We start from the raw sequence: 21,167 nt of genomic DNA on the forward strand, positions 1-21,167 counted from the left end.
CTATGTTTATTGAAACATCATTTATAATAGCCAAGATATGGAAGCAATCTAAGTATCCATTGACAGATGAACGGTATAATGAAAATGTGATATACAACAGAATATTATTCAGTCATAAAAAAGAATGACATCTTGCCATTTGCAACAACATGGATGGACCTAGAAGGTAATACACTAAGTGAAAAAGTCAGACAGAAAAAGATAAATACCATATGATTTCATTTATGTGTGGCATCTAAAAAACAAAACAAACAAACAAAACCAGAAGTTTATTCATAAATAGAGAAAAGTGGTGATTGCCAGAGGGAGGAATGGAAGGATGGGCAAAATAGGGATTAAGATGTACAAATCACCAGTTATAAAATAAGGAATTCACAGGGATGAGAAATACACCTTAGGGAATATAGTCAATAATATTGTAATAACTTGTATGGTGACATAATAAATATGCTTGTTGTGATAAGCATTTAGTAATGCATATAATTGTCAAATAACTACATTGCATATCTAGAACTAATGCAATATATTATATTCAACTATACTTCAATTAAAAAGAGAATGTCATATAAATAACATTATACAGTACCTAACCTTTTTTTTGTAAACTTATTTTTTATTGGTGTTCAATTTGCCAACATATAGAATAACACCCAGTGCTCATCCCATCAAGTGCCCCCCTCAGTGCCCGTCACCCAGTCACCCCACCTCCTGCCCACCTCCCCTTCCCCCACCCCTAGTTCATTTCCCAGAGTTAGGAGTCTCTCAAGCAGTACGTAACCTTTTGACAGTGGCTTTTTTCACTCAGTATAATGCCTTTGAGATTCATCCAAGTTGTATTAGTAGTTCATTTCTTTTATCGCTATATAATATTTCATTATATAGGTAAATCATTAGTTTGTTCGTTTACTCACCCTTTAGAAGAACATTTAGGTTGTTTTTGGTTTGAGCAATTATGAATAAAATTGCCATAAGCATTCATGTACATAAGATTATACTTCTTTAAGGTAAATACCCAGGAGTAGGTCATATGGTAAATGTATAAGAAATTGTCAGGCTATTTTCCAGAATGAGGCTTTATTATTATGCATTTCCTCCAACAAAGTATAAAGGTTCCTGTTACTTTTTATCCTCACTAGCACCTCATGTTGTCAGCATTTTTCATTTTAGTTATTCTAATAAGTCATAGTAGCACCTTATTGTGGTTTGAATTTGTATTCCCTAATGGCTAATGATGTTGAACATCTTTTCATGCTCTTAGTTACCATATTTATATCCTCTTTAGTGAAATACCTGTCCAAATCTTTTGCCCATTTGTATTTAGTTGTTTTTCTATTGTTGAATTTTGAGAGTTCTGAATATTTTGGATACAAACCCTTTGTCAGATATGTTTTGAAGATATTTTCTTCCAGTCTCTACTTTTCTTTTCTTTCTCTTAATAGTATCATTTACAAGAACACATTTTTAATTGTAATGAAGTTCCATTTACCCTTTTTTTTTAATGGATCATGCTTTCATGTCATGTCCAATAACTCTTTGCCTAAATTCCAGGTCATGAAGACTTTCTCCTTTGCTTTCTTTTAAAATATTTATATGCTTTACATTCAGACCTATGGTTCATTTTAAGTTGATTTTTTTAAAATTGGGCTCCACACAAAGTGTGGAGCCCAACATGGGACTTAAACTCATGACCCTAAGATCAAGACCTGAGCTGAGAGCAAGAATTGGATACTCAATCAACTGATCCACCCAGGTGCCCCTTAAGTTGATTTTTATACAATGTTTGAGGTTTAAGTCAAAGTTCATTTTTTGCATATGGATGACTAGTGGGTCTAATACTATTTTTTTTTTTGAAAAGCCTGTCTTTTCTCCATTGAATTTCTTTTATACCGCTGTCAAAAATGTAATGGCCTTATTTGTGTGGACCTAGCTTTAGACTCTATCTTATTGATTTATGTGTCTATCCTTTTTTCAGTTCTGTTGGGTTTTAAATAATTAAAAACTACTATTTTTTATACCCACATGTACAAATAATAGTAACAACTATCACTGGGAAGACATTTAATTACCTCTTCATAATATACTGCTGCCATTTCAAAGTTCTCATTGACTTCTGCTTCAAATGCAAAGAGTCGAAGCTGTTCACTGCTTGTATAAATGGTTGGAACAGTGCCTTGGATATCATCTGGCATGGTCTTATCAATATCAAGATGTTAAACAAAACAAAGCAATTACAAGTAGAGTCTTATATGAATAAACTAGATATTAGACCCAGTAATTAAGTTGAAAATGATATTGGAGTTTCCAGGGTTGTGAGATTGAGCCCTGTGTGTGGTTCCACAATGACTGGGGAGCCTGCTTTGGAATTTCTCTCTCCCCCTGCCCACTGCCCCCTCATCCCCTGTCTGAAAAAAAAAAAAAAGAAAAGAAAAAAAGAAAAAGCACGTTTGAAGTGTCATTGTCATTCAGGTATAATACCTGAAAGCTCATAATGTTTCTTAGTTTTGATTGCCAGTCATGGAGAACAAACTGAGAATTGCACACATTCACAGGAAAGCAAACAGAATTGCACACATTCACAGAATAAATAAAATAATGATTTTTGTTTTATAATTGAATTAAGTGATTTTATGTATGTCTTTTATCCATTACATTTATGACAGTTATGAAACTTATTATTCCAGGAAGTTGAATTATTCTCCCTGTTCTCCCCAAAATTAGTTTTATAATTTAGGCAGTTTCTTATTCTCCTTTGTCAGTGCCTAGCACAGAGCAGACACCTCATAAATGTTTGCTAAATGAAGCAAGAAAGGAAGTAAGGAAGAAAGGAATCATTCAGAGACTTTGATGCCCTGCAGAGAAAAGGAAGGGCTCTTAGTTCTTGAGCATCTACCTGGTTTAAGGCCACATGCATCTGATCCACCAAGAACACATAGAGCTCACTAATAAATGTCTGCAGTTCCTCCTGGCTTTCAAATGATGTTGTCTTCAAATACTTCTCTCTCACAATCTTTACTACGGCATGCTGTAAGAGACATAGATCATCCATTTGATTAGAGTCCAGCACCATGCTGACAACACAGGCCTTCCTTGAGCGTCTGGTCTAAGGCTCATCAGAATTTCAGAAAGTAATTGATTTCTCCTTTGGTAACTGCTAGAATGTCAGCTTTCTGATTTTCCCCCAGTCAACATATTCTGCATGACTTCTTTTCTTGACATCATCACTAATATTGTCAGTGCAGAACTTATATCATGTGAAGAGTCATAAAGCTAAAGAAGACCTCAGCATTAGGTTTATGCATTACATCGTTCATGGTGACCACATGATACAAGAGAAAAAGGCCTGATATGACAGTCTAGAGAATGGAATTCTGGTTCTAATCTGCCATTGTACAACCTAAAAAATTACAGTTAGTATCTCATTTTCCTCATTTGTATATTGTATATTGATGTGTACTTCTGGTCTTATTATCTTACTTCAGAAGATGATTGAGAAGCCAAAGAAAGATAACAGATAGGTAGTGAAGTTTAAAATGCTATACAGATAACATATTGCTATAGCCATGACAGCTTTTTCCCCCCTAAGCTAATATTATTGCCAGGTTTTGTACTAAGCACTTTCCATGCATTATATTATTTAATTCTCAAAATGACCCCATGTGATAGTATTATTCCTCATTGTTAGGTAAAGAAATTAAAGCTCAGAAAGATAAAGTCATTTGATCATCCATCTAATAATGGTAGAACAAGGAATCAAACTAAGTTGTGACTATGCCACCTACTGAGAAGAGCTCTTTACCTCCATGAGCATCAGTTGTTTTTTACCTTATTACTATCTAATAACTACAGTACAGGACGCATAGTAAATGTAGAGTGGCAATCCAGTGTAGGAGTTAAGAATGTAGGTTCTGGAGCAAGAAGACTGCCTGAATTTGAGTCCCATCTTTTTTTTTTTTTAGGATTTTATTTATTCATTCATGGGAGACAGAGAGAGAGAGAGAGAGAGGCAGAGACACAGGCAGAGGGAGAAGCAGTTTCCATGCAGGGAGCCTGATGCAGGACTCGATCCTGGGACTCTAGAATCACACCCTGGGCTGAAGGCAGGTGCTAAACTGCTGAGCCACCCGGGGATCCCCCTTGAGTCCCATCTTTAACCTTTACTAGTTCTGGGACCTTGGGGGAAATTATTTAACCAATTAATATGGCATTTCTCTACCTGTAAATGAGTAATATATACCTCACAGGGTTGTTGTTAGGATTAAATTAGTAAAATATGAAGCATTCAAAAATTTTTCTGGTGTACAGCACTCAATAAATGTTAATCATTATTATGTAGGAAATTATTATTAAGTAAATATTTTTCAAATCTTAGTGATTCTGTGGACTATGGAAAGATAGGAAATGGGAGACAGATAATTAGTCATGGAATCAGTACAAGTATAGTTTCTGCCTGCTACAGCAACATGAAACCTGGCTCAAAATCTGGCCTAGCTTCAAGTAATGACTTAGTTTCTTCAAAGCTCACACTTGGAATAGATATTGAACCATTCCAAGGCTTTGCACAAGTGGAGCTTCTCATATTCTATCATAGGGAACATAACTCTTTGCACCAACAGCAAGAATGGTAGAAGCATAGCTGAACATGACCAGAGAAAAACTAATAATAAGGCATGTAGAGAGGATGCTTCATAAAAATCCATTGAATAAGTAAATGAATATTTACCTTGAGTTGTTCTTTGAAAGCAAAGTATTTTCCTGAGCAGTTAAGTTCATAGTTGAGCTGGCACTTCTGCTCCTCCAGGGTTTCACTATCCATATCACTCCCCAGTTTGGCCACTTGTTTTCCAAACATCCTATGATACTCATCCAGAATAGCTCTAGAAATATTCTTGACCTGCGTGTGGTAGTCACTTACCGCCTAGGAAAATACAAAATGTCTGGTAAAGAGGCCTCGAAGAGATCAAGATATATAATGGAAGTCTGAAACCAGATTGGGTTTTACGTTCAATAATGCTTTAGGTATAAACTGCCCTTTAATTTTCAGCTCAGAAACTACCGGCCAAGATTAAATACTGTTCACTATTCATTATTTGTCACTGGTCACAAACTGAACCAGGAAGGGAAATAGTGAAGCTACAATTTCTCACCCCTTCTATAAAACATACTGAAGAGTCTATGCCTTATTTTCAAATGAGTGCACTCAACACCTTATTACTTATAGTTTCACCTTGGCTCTGGCACTTACCTTCTGAGCTCCTCCTGTCCGACGAGTAAGAGGTGGCCTTGGAGGAATCATTTCCTTGACCCTGTACCAGAAAAAAATGACAAAACAAAACCAAACTTTATTATCTGCAGATTTCCTGTCCGACGAGTAAGAGGTAGCCTTGGAGAAATCATTTCCTTGACCCTGTACCAGAAAAAAATGACAAAACAAAACCAAACTTTATTATCTGCAGATTTCTATTCTCTTGTTCCTACTTCCAAAGGGCCTATATGGGAGAGATCTAAGTTCTGTTCCCATATCACACTTGAGCACTGCAATTCTCTCATGTAAAACCTAGATGTGAACCATAGAATAGTATATGGCTGTGGACTAGATAGGGAAGAACCCAGGAAGTAGCTGCTCAGAAAGTAGCTGGGTTGTACTTTTGGCTAATTTGAGCCCTGGCTTTACTCTTACACCTTTTTAAAAACTGCTATTGCTCTCAAGAGATTGCTTGACTTAGGAGTTGGCAAGAAATGGGTGTTATCATTTTAGGTGCACCCTGTAGAGTCTCTGAAAGAATGAAGTTTTGGAAATCTAAACAGTACAGCCAAGTGAATGCTTATCCTTCCTTTCTATCCAGGATAAAAAGTATACTCTTGACACATAATTTATGACTGCATTAAATGATAATAATTATATCAGATGTGCTGATTAAGAAAATATATTTTGTCACTGTCAACGTACTTATGCCAAAACTTCTAACTTCCATTTTCGGGAGACCTTACAAAAACTAGAGGATATTAAACTCTTAGCTCTTCTTCCTTATAATTTCAGATCCTATTGAAGTATATAGTATTGCCTTAAAGTTTACAATCAAATTCACAAATTAAATTTTTATTTAATAGTTCCTATGTAATTGTCTACCTCTGCTCATAATTTCTAATTTTAGTTTTATTTATTTTAACAGGTAATATATCCCTATGATTAAAAACTTATGAAGTATAAAACAATATATATTAAATTGTCTCCTTGTTGTGGACCTTGTTGACAACCCTGTTGTGTGGTCTCCCAATATCTTCTCCAAAGACAATGTTATTTATTCACTCATTCAAAATATATACTGAGTCGCTATCATTCATCAGGAACTTTTCTAAGTGTTGGGGATAGAGCATTAAATAAATTAGACAAGGGGCACCTGGGTGGCTCAGTGGTTGAGTGTCTACCTACAGCTGAGGTCGTGATCCCGGGATCCTGGGATCGAGTCTTATAACAGGCTCCCATTAGGGAGCCTGCTCCTCCCTCTGCCTATGTCTCTGCCTCTCTCTTTGTGTCTCTCATGAATAAATAAAATCTAAATAAATAAATAAATAAATAAATAAATAAATAAATAAAAATTATTTCCCTCATGGAGCTTATATTCTAGTGGAGGAAAGAAAGAATGATTAAGATAAATATGTTAGTGATATGTTAGTGACATGGAGAAAAATAATGCAGTAAGGCAGACAGACTATGTTGGGGGTTAGGGTGGTGAAATAGGGAAACACATTTCCTCAAGCCACTTACTGAGATGGTAACATTTGAGTAAAGATCTCAAGGAAGCGAGGAAGCAAGTTGTGTAGATATCTGGGATAAGGAAAGTACAGACAAAGGGAACAGAAAGTGTAAAGGCCTTGCTGCAACAGTGTGCCTGGCATTTGTGAGGAACAGCAGGAAGCCAAATGTGGCTGGACAGAAAAAGTGAGAGCAATGTACATACAGAATATGTTAGCACTTGTAGGCCATTGTAAGGACTTAGGCTTTTACTCAGAGTGTGCCAGGGAGTCACTAGTAGTTTCTGAGCAGAGGAGTTAGTTACAGGAGTTGACCTCCATTTTAACACAATCAGTATAAAATAAATTGCCCAAATGTCCATCAACTGAAGAATGTGGAATAATGTGATATACCACAGTTAAATATTATTCAACAACAAAGAAATGAAGTACTGATACATGCTATAGTCTGGATGAGCCTTGACAGCATTATGTTACATGAAAAAAGCCAGTCACAAAGACCACATATTGTATCATTCCATTTATATGAAATGTCCAAGGCTGGAAAATCTATACAGACAAAAATTAGATACATAGTTGCCTATGACTGCAGGGTTCTGGGTTGGGTGCTGGCATGAGAGTTGGGAGGAAATGGAGAGCAACTGCTAATATGTATGTGGTTTTTTTTAAGGGTAAGAAAAGTATTATAAAATTGATTGTGGTGAAGGCTATACAACTCTGTGGGTATACTAAAAGCCACTGAATTGTATGCTTTAAATGGGTGAAGTGAATGCTAGGTGAACTATATCTCAATAAAGCTGTTACTTAAAAAAAAAAAAAAAAGAATAAACTGAAAGGTAGAATGTAGGGAGACCAGGTGAGAGATTACTATGACTCTGACCAGAAAGTTTATGAGAAATAGATATATGACCTCTCTCCATATTAGATCAGGAAAGGTCCAGGCTCCATATATAAATTTGGGAGCCATTAGGATACAGCTGGTAGTAGAGCCATGAGATTAGATAAAAACCAAGAAAGTTAAGGTAGATTGAATAAACGTCCAAAGACTGAGCTCTGAGAGACTCCAACATCAGAAGCTGGAGAGATAAAGAAGACCAGAGGAGGAGGAATAAAACCAAGAGGGTATGATATCCTGAGAGCCTGGTAAATAAAGTGCTTGAAAGAGGACTGAGTAATTACTCACTAATAATAGGTCACAATGACCCTGGAAACATTGGATTGACCCCCATCATTGGATTTTTTAAAAAGATTTTATTTATTCATGAGACACACATACACACACAGAGAAAGAGAGAGAGAGACAGAGACACAGGCAGAGGGAGAAGCAGGCTCCCTGCAAGGAGCCCATAAATATGGGACTCAATTCTGGATCCCAGGATCACACCCTGAGCTGAAGGCAGACAACTCAACTGCTGAGCCACCTGGGCTGCCCAAGAATGCATTAAATTTATGTATATTATTATACATTGACATAGATTCAGCAGATATATATATATATGTATATGTATGTGTGTATATATATATATATATATATATATATATATATATATATATACATGCCTCAGGCAGGAACCAAAGGCAAATTACCTTTTATGAGTATTGGGTCTGATTTTCTAACACTGCCATTTTAATTTTCCTTTGCTCTATAATAGTCATTTGGGCTAACTTGGAGGAGAAATCTATCTTCTACCTCCCTACAGCCAAAGAAAAACTTTCAGGTAATAACCATATCTCATTAAAAAGTCTAAGAATAGGGGCACCTGGGTGGCTCAGGTCCTGATCCTGACATCAGGATCTGAACTCCTGATTGTGAGATTGAGCCCTATATCAGGCTCTGCACTCAGCAGGTTATCTGCTGGAGATTCTCTCTCCCTCCCCTTTGCCCCTCTCCATCACACTTTCTCTCTTTCTCCCCCCATCTCTTTCTAAAATGAACTTATCTTTTTAAAAATAAGATAAAATAATACTACTGTGCTGCATATTTGAGGAGTACCTGGCTGGTTCAGTCAGAAGAGCATATGACTGATCTCAAGGTCATGAGTTCAAGCCCCATGTTGGGTATAGAGATTACTATAAAAAAAAAGAACTTTAAAAAACCCCAAGAAATAATACTGTATTGCATGTTTGAAAGTTGCTAAAAGAGTGGACCTAAAAACTCTCATCACAAGAAAAAAAATTTTTAACTAGATTTGTTGTCATAATCATTTCACAATGTATACAACTATTGAGTCATTATGTTGTACACCTGAAACTAATACAATGTTAAATTTCAATTATACTTCAATAAAAAATTATAAAAAATTGCACCTACATTTGCTATAAAACCTTCATTAAGCATGCTGTTATTTTGTCACTCAATATTCCCTATGTAAGAGCTTAAATGAGAAATCTGTTTTAGAATTTAATGCCAGGAGGAAATCTGATCTCTTTTGGAACTAGTATGGGTCCTCCTTTATGATTAAAGCTGCATAAATTTATAGGACTTCCTTTTTTGTTAGAGAACTAATATTTGGTGCTTATTTATGAAAGTTCTACTTAATACTTGCCTCCTCTTTGTTTCCAGAACTTGAGTTTTTAACTCTCTATTTCCAGTTTATCAACTTTATTTTTATATATGTAATTTATAGTAAATATTATCAACTTATTTTTGGAAAGAGACTAAACAGTTTTAAAAAGTTTTGGGGATCCCTGGGTGGTGCAGCGGTTTAGCACCTGCCTTTGGCCCAGGGCATGATCCTGGAGACCCGGGATCGAATCCCACGTCGGGGTCCCGGTGCATGGAGCCTGCTTCTCCCTCTGCCTATGTCTCTGCCTCTCTCTCTCTCTCTCTCTCTCTCTGTGTGTGTGACTATCATAAATAAATAAAAATTTTTAAAAAATAAAAATAAAAAGTTTTGAAATTTTTGGTATAAAGGATAAATGTACCACTTCCAGCAAGTCATTCTCAAAAGAACACCTCTAAATGATTAATACTTGAAAAAATGTTTAATCTCACTGAATCATTTATAATGTAGATTAAAATTAAAATGAGAAACTTTTTCCCCTGTCAAAATAGCAAATATAAAAACGTGTTGTGAATGTATGAAGAAGGAGTAGGCTCATATTATCACTTGTGGGATTGCAAACATTTTGGAAGGCAACATGGGGATAGTTATCAAAACCCTTAAAAATAAGTTTCAGTAGTAAATAACCTCCAAGATAAAAAGCTATCATTTCCTTTCATCCTGCACTGAGCATAGTGCTCCTCAAGTTGAAGTCTAGATGTCAGCAAAATCATAGAGTAAAAAACTCTAAACTCCCATCCCTCTGTAGAAACATTGAAAAATACAATAAGAAACTGTCAGAACCAACTCTGCCAGAACTGTGGAAGACAGTCAAAGGCTTATAGCAACCAAGCAAATACCAAAGTAAGAAAAAGGCAATTACAATAGTGTTACAGCTTTGTGGCATTTTTACTTGCCCTTGCCTCACCCCATTCCCAGCTCAGTGGCAAATTGAAAATGGAAACCAACATTTCCAGTGTGGCACACTGGGCTCTGATTCTGGAGAAGCAGAGCAGACTTTGTTCCCAAGTTATTTCATTTGTTCTAACCTATCTGGGGCTACTTGAATGACTGACATAAGGCGCTCAATTCTGTTTCTTCTTTCTTGAAATCCACTCATGGTAGAAAACCAGTGGGTGTGCATTGCCCTAAAACATGGTAAGGTTATCAAAAACTCACAGCTCTGTGGGACAGAAGATTATGGTTACCACACAACAAACCACCTAAGGCCTAGGAAGAAAAGCCTGACAGGTTTTTTGGAAATTAGGGTATTCAAAGTACTTGTGTAGAAGAATTTAGAAAGCTGCACACATGTTCAGGACAGGATACATGTTCAGAAAAGAGCTGAGAAGACCCTAAGCTTCTACCACTGACTGATCTATAATCCCAGTGGAAGCAGAAAGTGAAGGCTGAGGCAGAATTACAAACAGCCTCGTTAAGAGTTAAAAGAATGCTCCAGGGGCACCTGGGTCAGATAAGTGTCCCATTCTTGATTTTGGCTCAAGTCATCATCTCAGGGTCATGAGACTGAGTCCCACCTCAGGCTCCTTGCTCAGCAAGGAGTCTGCTTCTCTCCCTCCCTCTGCCCCTTTCCCCATTCACATGTTCTCTCTCTCTCTCTCTCTCTCTCAAAAATAAATAAATAAATCTTAAAAAAAAAAAGAATGCTCTAGCATGGAGTCATTCACAAAGATTTTTTAAAAGATTTTTTGTTTTATTTTTATTTTATTATATTAAGATCCTGGCATTTAAGAAAATCTCAATCAAAACACTGACTGAACACAATCTATAACTCAATAATTAAGAACAGCAAACCCCAGGGAAGGGGAAAATCTGATTTCCAAAGTTCCCACATCATAATATCAAACTGTTCAGTTTTCAACAACAAAAAATCACAAAATGCATTAAAAAGTAAAAGTATGGCTCTTTCAAAAGAAAAAAGAAATTTATGGAAATTTTTCCTGAAGAAGCCCAGACATTGGACTTGGTACAAAAAGATGTGAAATAAAGCAACTTGTGCTCAAAGAGCTAAAGGAAACCACAAACAAAAGATTAAGAGAAATCAGGAAAATGATGTATAAGCAAAATAAGAATAGAATATTAGTAAAGAGACAAATTATTAAAAGAGCAAAATAGAAAGTCTGTAGTTGAAAAGTACGATCACTGAAATGAAAAATTTACTAGAGGGTTCAACAGATTTGACTTGGCAGAAGAAAGAATGAACAAACTTGAATATAGGAAAATTGAAATTGCCTAGTCTGAGGGACATAAAGAAAAACAAATGAAAAAAAGTAAACAGGGACTAAAATCTGTGGGACACAATCAACATACACAATTTGTACAATCAATATACACCTTATGGGAATCCCCGAAGGAGAAGAGAGAGGAAAAGGAGCAGAAAGACATGAATCTATACATCCAAGAAGCATAACAATTTCCAAGCAGAATAAACTTAAAGAGATCTATACTAAGACAAATTGTAGTCAAATTGACAGAAGCCAAAGACAAGAGAAAAACTCAAAAAGCAGTGAGAAGAGTGACTTGTCACCTAAGATAAACAGATAATTTCAATAATGTCAATAAGAATAACACAAGCTATTGAGGCCAGAAGGTACTAGAGTAACATATTTAAAGTTTTGAAAGAAAAAAATGTCAGCCAAAAATTCTATATACAGCAAATTACCCTTCAAGAATGAAAAAGAAATTAACAAAATAAACAAAGAGTCTATTAGTAAAACCTAATCTATAAGAAATGCTAAAGGGAGCCCTTCAGGCTGAAATGAAAGGACATTAGTAAGTAACTGAAGAAATAGGGAATACTGGTAAAGGTAAATATGAAACCCAGTATTATCATACTTTTGGTTTGTACTCCTCTTTACTTGTTTTTAGAAGGTAAATGCATAAAATAGCAGCTAGAAATCTTTGCTAATCTGTGCTAATCTTTTGCACAACGTATAAAAATATAATCTGTGGTAGGAGCCTGGTTGGCTTGGGTCATGATCTCAGGGTGGTGAAACTGAGCCTCGTGTCTGGGTCTGCACTCAGTGGGGAGTCTGCTTGACATCCTCTCTCTCCCTCTCCCTCTTACCCTCTCTCTCTAAAAAATAAATCTTAAAAAATCTTTAAATAAATAAACAAAATCTGTGACAACAATAATATAAAGAGGGAAAGATGGAGACATAGAGGAGCAGGGTGAATAGTATTGAAGCTTAGTTGGTATTCTCAAATTAGGTTGTTACAGGTTTAAGATAGTCATTATAATTCCCAAGGTAACCACAAGAAAAAAGAATGAAGACTCAAATTACTAAAATCAGAAATAAATAATGGGGACATTCCTCCCCATTTTATTAAAGAGATAAAAAGAATAGTAAGAGAATATCATGAACAATTGTCTATCAACAAATTGGATAACCTAGATGAAATGGACAATTTCCTAGAAACACAATCAAAACACTATGGTACAATATAAAAACAGTTTTTAAAAATTACATTTATTTTTAAAAATTACATTTATTTATTTATGACATGAGTAAAGTTTCTATATTACACATTATTATATATTATTATGTGTGTAATATAGAAACTTTACAATAATTCCAGAAGGATAATACTAGTTTTTTTTAAGTGGCTATCACTGAGTGAGTAGAAATCTGAGTGTTTTTGTATAGTTGCTGATCTCAATTTTTTCAAAACCTTTATTTTTTTTAATAATGAGCACATAATGCTTTTGTAATAAGAAAACAACAGGAACAAAGAAAACTTCATCTGAGGCAGAAAGCATGGAAAACTATATTTATGAAGACAATCTGAATTCCTTTTATTTATACCTAAAATGTTTTTGCAAAACAAATATAAGAACCATTGCTACACACCTTCTGGCTAGCTCTTCAGGCATTCGCTTTGGAACCAAGGCTTTGTCCAGCTGAATCTCCAACACGATGTATGTCCCTGCTTCTACATATTGCTGTAAAGATAGTTTAATTTATTCTTTCCATTAAAAACAGATATTTATGAACAAATTTTAGTAACATAACATTCACAATATAAGTAAGAAAACTGCATATCCAACTATCTGTATAGAGCTTGATCTTTCTATATTTTTAATATAGAAAAATAACTGAAAAAAAAAGAAAAATAACTGAAAGAAAATAGTAACAGTGGTTATCTCTTGCAGAAAAGCATTTCCAATTTTTTTTAATTTTATTTATTTATTCATGAAAGACACAGATAGAGAGAGAGGCAGAGACACAGGCAGAGGGAGAAGCAGGCTCCATGCAGGAAGCCCGATGTGGGACTCGATCCTGGGACTCCAGGATCAGGCCTTGGGCTGAAGGCAGGCGCCAAACCGCTGAGCCACCCAGGGATCCCCGCATTTCCAATTTTATTCTTGGAAATTTCTACCTCAGCTGAAGCACTTCAGCACATTTCTTGGAAATGTTTTAAGTAAATGCTATTCTTTCTGCCACCAAATCTTTGAAGACCTGAAGAAATATTCACATAATGTTCTGATATTCCCACTCACAGCATCCACATCATTATCTACCAACTGCAACCTGATGGACACTTCCAGAATCTTGCCAGTATCCTAAATATAACATCCCAAATTGAACTTATCATTTCCCTTATATTAACCTCTCTTTTGACATTTCTCTTAATAATTTTTTCATCCTTCTAGAATGTAAGGCTTGAAACTTGAGTTATCTTTAGCTTTTCTTCCTTAGCACCCTCAAACTTCCCAATTCTAGATCTTGTCTTTTCAAGTTTCTGACTTTCTTTACTACAGCCTCTTTCCTAAATCAAACTGGCATCAACATTCATCTCTACTATGATAAAAACCTATAAACCGATATTTGAAGCCTCTATCCCAAATTCATTCTCTTGTTCATTCTCTCTCTCTCCCTCTCATCCTTGCAAGAGTTCTACCCTTAAATACAGATAAGATTTTATTTCCACATGACATAAAAAATTTTAATGTGAGTCTCCAGGAAGAGGCTCAAGAGTTCCTCATCACCTATATAATGAAACCCAAACTTTATACCAAGCCTTTCAAAGTCTCTCTATAACTCAGTGCAGCCTCTCTGCCTCCTTTCTCACTTCCTTCCAGAATCTCTCCCTTCTTTTCATTTCTTTGTGCTGTATACTAATTTAATTGACATACTCCAAATTCTGCTATCTTCTTTGTGCCCTGACTCAAGCTATTTCCTGGCCCTGAAATGCCAATCCTGTCATCTTCCTCTGGCAGTGTTCTCTTCATCTTTCACTACTTAGCACATATGCCACCTCTTCCATGAAGCCTTCTGAGACTGCTCCATCCTAACAGTCATTAATCTGTCTTCTCTGAGACCTTGCAGCCCTTTTATTTGTACCTCTATTACAGCATTCATTAAAATTCTGTATTATGGTTAGTTATGTACCAATCTGTTTCACCCACCAGACTGTTGAGTGTCCTGAGTACAGATGAATAAATGCTGCAGATCATGCATTTTTGCATCCCTCCTAGTACATAATATAGAATTAATAAAAGCCATAAACTCATAATGTTAGGAAGGACCTTAAAGTTAATTTGGTACTACCTGCCCATTTTAGAGAGTCTTAACGAGACAAAGAAACTTATCCAAAGTCATAAACTAGTCATGGCAAATATGGGATGGTAATTAAGATAAGAGTTTTTCACAATACCATACTTAATTTTCCAACTCTTTATGCATAATTACCTGTCCTTCTGGATTGTGGCTTAGAGGGGGTTCAACTTCCAAAGGAGTATCTGAGCTTTGAGATTTTATACTAGGTGGTTGCTGAAAGAAAATGAACACACCTCAAAAACTGAACTCTTACATGATCTTCACAACGTCAGGAATAATGATCATTATATTGCAAGAAAATGCAAACTAAACTGATGCAATTTACCATATAATAAATCAGTATAAGCCTCTGGAATGTAACAAAATTAGCAAAATCATCACCTTCTCAACAACCTACCATATCTCCAGGCCTAGGCTTTCCTTCTATATCCTTTTCTTTAACTGTTTTATCTTCTTTTACGTTCTTGGAAACAGCAGGTTTAGACAATGGAGAATTAATTCCTCCTATTTTATTATTCTGAACCAAATGATGGCCAGTATCCCGGAACAAGCTAAATGAACATTTGGTCTGAAAGGAAACAAACAAACAAAAATGCAATGAATCACAGACAAATGAGACAAATTTGAAAGACCTCTGTTTTAATTTTTCTCACTTAGTTTTCTAGATAATCTCAACATTGTAGAGTCAGAGGGAGATGCAGAAATGAAAAACTTTATTGACTGCCATCCAGCTGAGCAGGTAAAACCATCATAGAAAGTTAGCTGCCTATCCGATTATTTAGATTATTATGAAGAGATCTTTGTTTCATAACTCTTATTCCCAGAAAGCTCTTAATCTTTGATACATAATTTCAGATTAACTTCAAGTGGTAGAATTTATTTATGTATAAGAAATATTATCCAGGGGATTCCTGGCTCAGTGGTTGATTGTCTGCCTTTGGCTCAGGGCATGATCCCAGAATCCTGGAATCGAGTCCCACACTGAGCTCCCTGTGGGGAGCCTGTTTCTCCCTCTGCCCCTCTCTCTGTGTCTCTCATGAATAAATAAATAAAATCTAAAAAAAGAAAAGAAAAGAAAAAGAAAAAAATCTAGGGGGAAATCAAAGAAAGAAAGAAATATTATCCGGGACGCCTAGGTGGCTCAGCAGTTAAGCATCTGCCTTTGGCTCAGGGCATGATCCTGCCGTCACAGATAGAGTCCCACATCGAGCTCCCTTCAAGGAGCCTACTCCTCCCTATGTCTCTGCCTTTCTTTCTGTGTTTCTCATGAATAAATAAATAAAATCTTAAAAATATATATATTATCTAATTACTAGTTGGCCTATCAACTCTAATTGGAAAAATAGGGCAAGTTTAAAGTTCAAACTAAAAACTTTGTATCAGGATCCCTGGGTGGCGCCTGCCTTTGGCCCAGGGCATGATCCTGGGGTCCTGGGATCGAGTACCACATCAGGTTCCCTCCATGAAGCCTGCTTCTCCCTCTGCTTATGTCTCTCTCTGTCTCTCATGAATGGATAAATAAAATCTTTTAAAAAAATAAAAACTTTGTATGGTAAAATTCAAACTTTAGGTAAATGACTGGAAAAGAATCTCATAACAACTTTTTAATTAAACAACATGGATGAAATCTAAATATAATTTATGCTGAGTGAAAGAAGCCAGACCAAAAAATAAAGAGAGGAAGAATGGTCAGAGGTATGAGAAGACACAAGAAAACTTTGCAGTGAGGTAATGGATATTTATATATATCTCGATTATGGTGATAGTTTCACTGATATACTATAAATACTCACATATATGTCTTTGTGTAAATGCAGGTTTTCAGTTCTCTTGGGTAAGTTCCTAAAAATGATTCTCTGGATTGTATGCTATGTTAGTGTTTAACATATATTTTATATATAGCTTTTCTACCAAGTATTGAGATCAGAATATTGAAAATTCTAAATGTTACTGTCAGATTATCTATTTCTCCTTTCAATTCTGTTGGATTTGGCTTCAAGTACCATGAGGTTCTTTTGTTAGGTGTGTATACATTTATAATTTATGTATTTATTATATATAATACTTTATTTTTTATTTTTAAAATATTTTATTTATTGGGCAGCCCCGGTGGCGCAGCGGTTTAGCGCCGCCTGCGGCCTGGGGCGTGATCCTGGAGACCCTGGATCGAGTCCCACATCAGGCTCTCTGTATGATGCCTGCTTCTCCCTCTGCCTGTGTTTCAGCCTCTCTCTCTCTGTCTCTATGAATAAATGAATAAAATCTTTAAAAAAATAAAATAAAATAAAATATTTTATTTATTCATTCATGAGAGACACAGAGAGAGGCAGAGACATAGGCAGAGAGAGAAGCAGGCTCCATGCAGGGAGCTTGATGTGGGACTCAATCCCAGGACTCCAGGATCACACTGAAGGCAGACGCTTAACTGCTGAGCCACCCAGGTGTCCCTATATATAATACTTCATAAAGTCTATCTTCCTGATTAATTGACCCTTTAATCATTATGACATGCCGCTCTATGTTCTTAGTACTTCCTTGAAGTCTATTTTGTTGGATATAAATATATAAATATAATATAAATATATCCACTCAGTTATGTTACATTTTCCATTTGCATAGCATATCCTTTCCATCCTTTTACTACAATTTATGTGTATCTGAATCTCAGTCTGTCTGTTTTTAGACAGCATATTATTGAATCTTGATTTTTTTTTAAATCCAGTCTTATCTCTATCCTTTCATTAGGTTGTTTAATGCTGCTTACACATAAAGTTATTGTTGAAGTATTTACATGTATGTTTGCCATTTTGCTATTTGTTTTCTATATATCTTGTCTTTTTTGTTCCTCTGGTACTCCTTTTTTTAAAGATTTTATTTGGGGATCCCTGGGTGGCGCAGCGGTTTGGCGCCTGCCTTTGGCCCAGGGCGCGATCCTGGAGACCTGGGATCGAATCCCACATCAGGCTCCTGGTGCATGGAGCCTGCTTCTCCCTCTGCCTGTGTCTCTGCCTCTCTCTCTCTCTCTGTGACTATCATAAATACATAAAAATTAAAAAAAAATAAATAAAGATTTTATTTATTTATTCATGAGACACACACACACACACACACACACACACACACACACAGGCAGGCAGGGACATAGGCAGAGGGATAAGCAGGCAGAGGGAGAAGCAGGCTCCATGCAGGGAGCAGATATGGGACTTGATCCTGGGTCTCCAGGATCACACTCTGGGCTGAAGGCAGTGCTAAACCGCTGAGCCACCTGGGCTGCCCTGTTCTTCCTTTAAATGCCTTCTTTAATGTTAAATATTTGTGATGCTCCCATTTAATTCCTCTGTGTGTGTATGTATGTATGTATTTATTTATTTATTTATTCATATGTATTTGTATATAGTAATATGTATATACACATACACACACACAATTTTCTTAGCCACCCTAACTAATTAAGATCTATATCACATTGATACTAACTTAATTCTGAAATAATGTAAAAACTTTAGTGAACCATGGTTCCATACTATCCTCCCTCCTTTATGCTACCATTATCATATAAATTAAATCTATATATGTTATAAACCCAACAAGATAATGCTTTATATAATGTCTTTCAAAGAAATTGACAGTAAAAATGAAAAAAAATATTTGTAAAGTCTTTTATATTAACTTAAATTTAACCATTCCTAGTGTTTTTTGTTTCTTCTGGTGGATTCATGTTAGCAATTGGTGCCATATCATTTCAAGCTGAAGAATTTCCTTTTGTGTTTCTTGCAAGACAAGTTTGTTAGTAAAAAATTCTTTCAATATTTGTTTATCCTGGGATATCTTTATTTTGCCTTCATTTGTGATTGCTAGAGTTTTCATTTAGCACTTTGAATATGTTATTCCACTGCCTTCTGGATTCCACTGTTTCAGAAGAAAATCAGCTGTTAACTACATTGGTGCTCCCATATAACCAATGAGGTTTTTTTTTTTTTTTCCTATTGAATTCATGATTTTTTCTTTGTCTTTAAACAGTTCACTATAATGTGTATATTGTAGATCTTTGTATGGGATTCTCTGAACTTCTTAGATATGTAGATTAATGTATTCATCAAACATGGGACATTTCCAGACATTATTTCTTCATGTGTCATTTCTGCCTCTTACTCTCTTCTCTCTTGGGACTCCAATTACAGTTATGTTGGTTGCTCTCCACAAGATCTCCGTTTCAACCAACAACATCACTGGGCATGGGTCCTTCACCACTGTCCCAAATTGTGTCTCTTCTATGGCAGCAAAGTTGCCAGTCCTCAGAGCCTATCCTGTCCTAGAAAAATTGTGATACTGATTAAGCCAAAGGAGTGGAGTAGGGAAGAGCTTAGGGAAGTTTTAGGAGCAGCCCCAAACAAGAATGCCTTAAACTCCATAGTTTTTCATTCATTAATACTTTTTAGTTTGTTTATGCCTTTGATCAATTTCCAGAGTGCTAAAACGATTTCTTTGTCAATTTTTCCAGCTTTATAGTTGCTTTTGTGGGGAGGCGGTAGGAAGTTTGACAACCTCCTCACTCAGACATAGCCAGAAAGATTTCCTCTCTAATATTTTCTATACATTTAAAAATTATGATTATATATATTTTAAAAGTTGTGATCATATTGAATATAATTTTATATCCTGAGTTTTCATTTAATAGACTATCACATGCATCATCTCATGTTTTTAAAACTTTCATATAAGTTTTAATATATGCACAATATTCTTCAAAATGCCAGTGTGTCAACTATACCCCTAGTGCTTTACATATTTTATCTATTTAATATGCAAAACAACTCTAGGGAATAAGCATTGTCTTCATTTTAGCAATGAATAAACTAAAGTTGAGAGAAACTTATTACTTGCCTAAAGTCATCCAGCTAGTGAATTCAAACTAGAGACTGACTAATTTATCACTAAATTATGATACAGTGTTTCCAGTGGATAGTCTTTCCTGCTTTGTCTAATATTAGTTGACCATATCGTAGAGGGCCCATTTCTGGATTCTCTATTCTGTTTCATTGATCTATGTGTCTGTTTTTGTGCCAGTACCACACTGTCTTGATGATCACAGCTTTGTAGTACAACCTGAAATCTGGCATTGTGATGCCCTCAGCTCTGGTTTTCTTTTTTAACATTCCCCTATTTGTGGTCTTTTCTGATTCTACACACCAGCAATTGTACTGCTGGGGATTTATCCCAAAGATACAGATGCAGTGAAATGCCAGAACACCTGCACCCCAATGTTTATAGCAGCAATGTCCACAATAGCCAAACTGTGGAAGGAGCCTTGGTGTCCATCGAAAGACGAATGGATAAAGAAGCTGTGGTATATGTATACAATGGAATATTACTCAGCCATTAGAAACGACAAATACCCACCATTTGCTTCAACGTGGATGGAACTGGAGGGTATTATGCTGAGTGAAGTAAGTCAATTGAAGAAAGACAAACATTATATGATCTTCATTCATTTGGGGGAATATAAAAAATAGTGAAAGGGAATAAAGGGGAAAGGAGAGAGGGTGACAAAACATGAGAGATTCCTAACTCTGAGAAATGAACAGGGGGTGGTGGAAAGGGAGGTGGGCAGGGTATTGGGGTGACTGGGTGACGGGCACTGAGAGGGGCACTTGATGGGATGATCACTGGGAGATAATGTTATATGTTGGCAAATTGAACTCCAATAAAAAAAATAATTTAAAAAATGATACACTAGTTCCCTTAGATTCCTAAGAATATCTTCATGTAGTAAAATTTGGATATAATTCTACTTATTCCCTTAAAATAGATTCCTAAAAGTATGAATACTATGAGAAAAGATTTAAGTATTCTAAGCTTCTTAAAACATAATGATAAAAAAAATTTTTTGCAAACAGTTTGTACTAATTTACTCTTCTAGCGAAGATTGAGAGTTGTTTTACCACATCTTTGCCACTAATGAGCAGTATTATCATATATATATATATTTAAGATTTTTATTTATTGATTCATAAGAGACACAGAGAAAAAGGCAGAGATAGAAAGAGGGAAAAGCAGGCTCCTCGCAGGGAGCCTGATGTGGTACTTAATCTCAAACCCCAAGATCCCGCCCTGAGCGGGAGGCAGATGCTCAATCGCTGAGCCACCCAGGTGTCCTGAGCATTATGATATTTTAAAGAATTGTCTAATTCTACAGATAAAATGATATTTTATTATCATTTTAATTTGTAATTCCTTGATTATAGATAAGGCCAAATGTTTCTTCTTATATTTATTAGCCACTGGCATT

At 35.8% G+C, this 21,167-nt stretch overlaps 1 protein-coding gene across 11 annotated transcripts in view; it reads right to left on the bottom strand.

The window, feature by feature from the left end:
• CFAP70 (cilia and flagella associated protein 70) overlaps window positions 1–21,167 on the bottom strand; it is a 95,576-nt gene that overhangs the window by 29,787 nt on the left and 44,622 nt on the right. For all 11 annotated transcript variants that reach the window (XM_025435022.3, XM_025435027.3, XM_025435024.3 and 8 more), the window contains 7 exons: window positions 15,276–15,446; window positions 15,011–15,091; window positions 13,169–13,260; window positions 5,243–5,303; window positions 4,721–4,915; window positions 2,891–3,022; window positions 2,067–2,192 (listed from right to left, as the gene is read on the bottom strand). In XM_025435022.3, the coding sequence (XP_025290807.1) occupies window positions 2,067–2,192; window positions 2,891–3,022; window positions 4,721–4,915; window positions 5,243–5,303; window positions 13,169–13,260; window positions 15,011–15,091; window positions 15,276–15,446 (858 nt within the window). The remainder of the gene's footprint in view (window positions 1–2,066; window positions 2,193–2,890; window positions 3,023–4,720; window positions 4,916–5,242; window positions 5,304–13,168; window positions 13,261–15,010; window positions 15,092–15,275; window positions 15,447–21,167) is intronic.

This window comes from Canis lupus, chromosome 4 (genome assembly GCF_003254725.2).
Source record: "Canis lupus dingo isolate Sandy chromosome 4, ASM325472v2, whole genome shotgun sequence".
NCBI classification, from domain to species: Eukaryota; Metazoa; Chordata; class Mammalia; order Carnivora; family Canidae; genus Canis; species Canis lupus.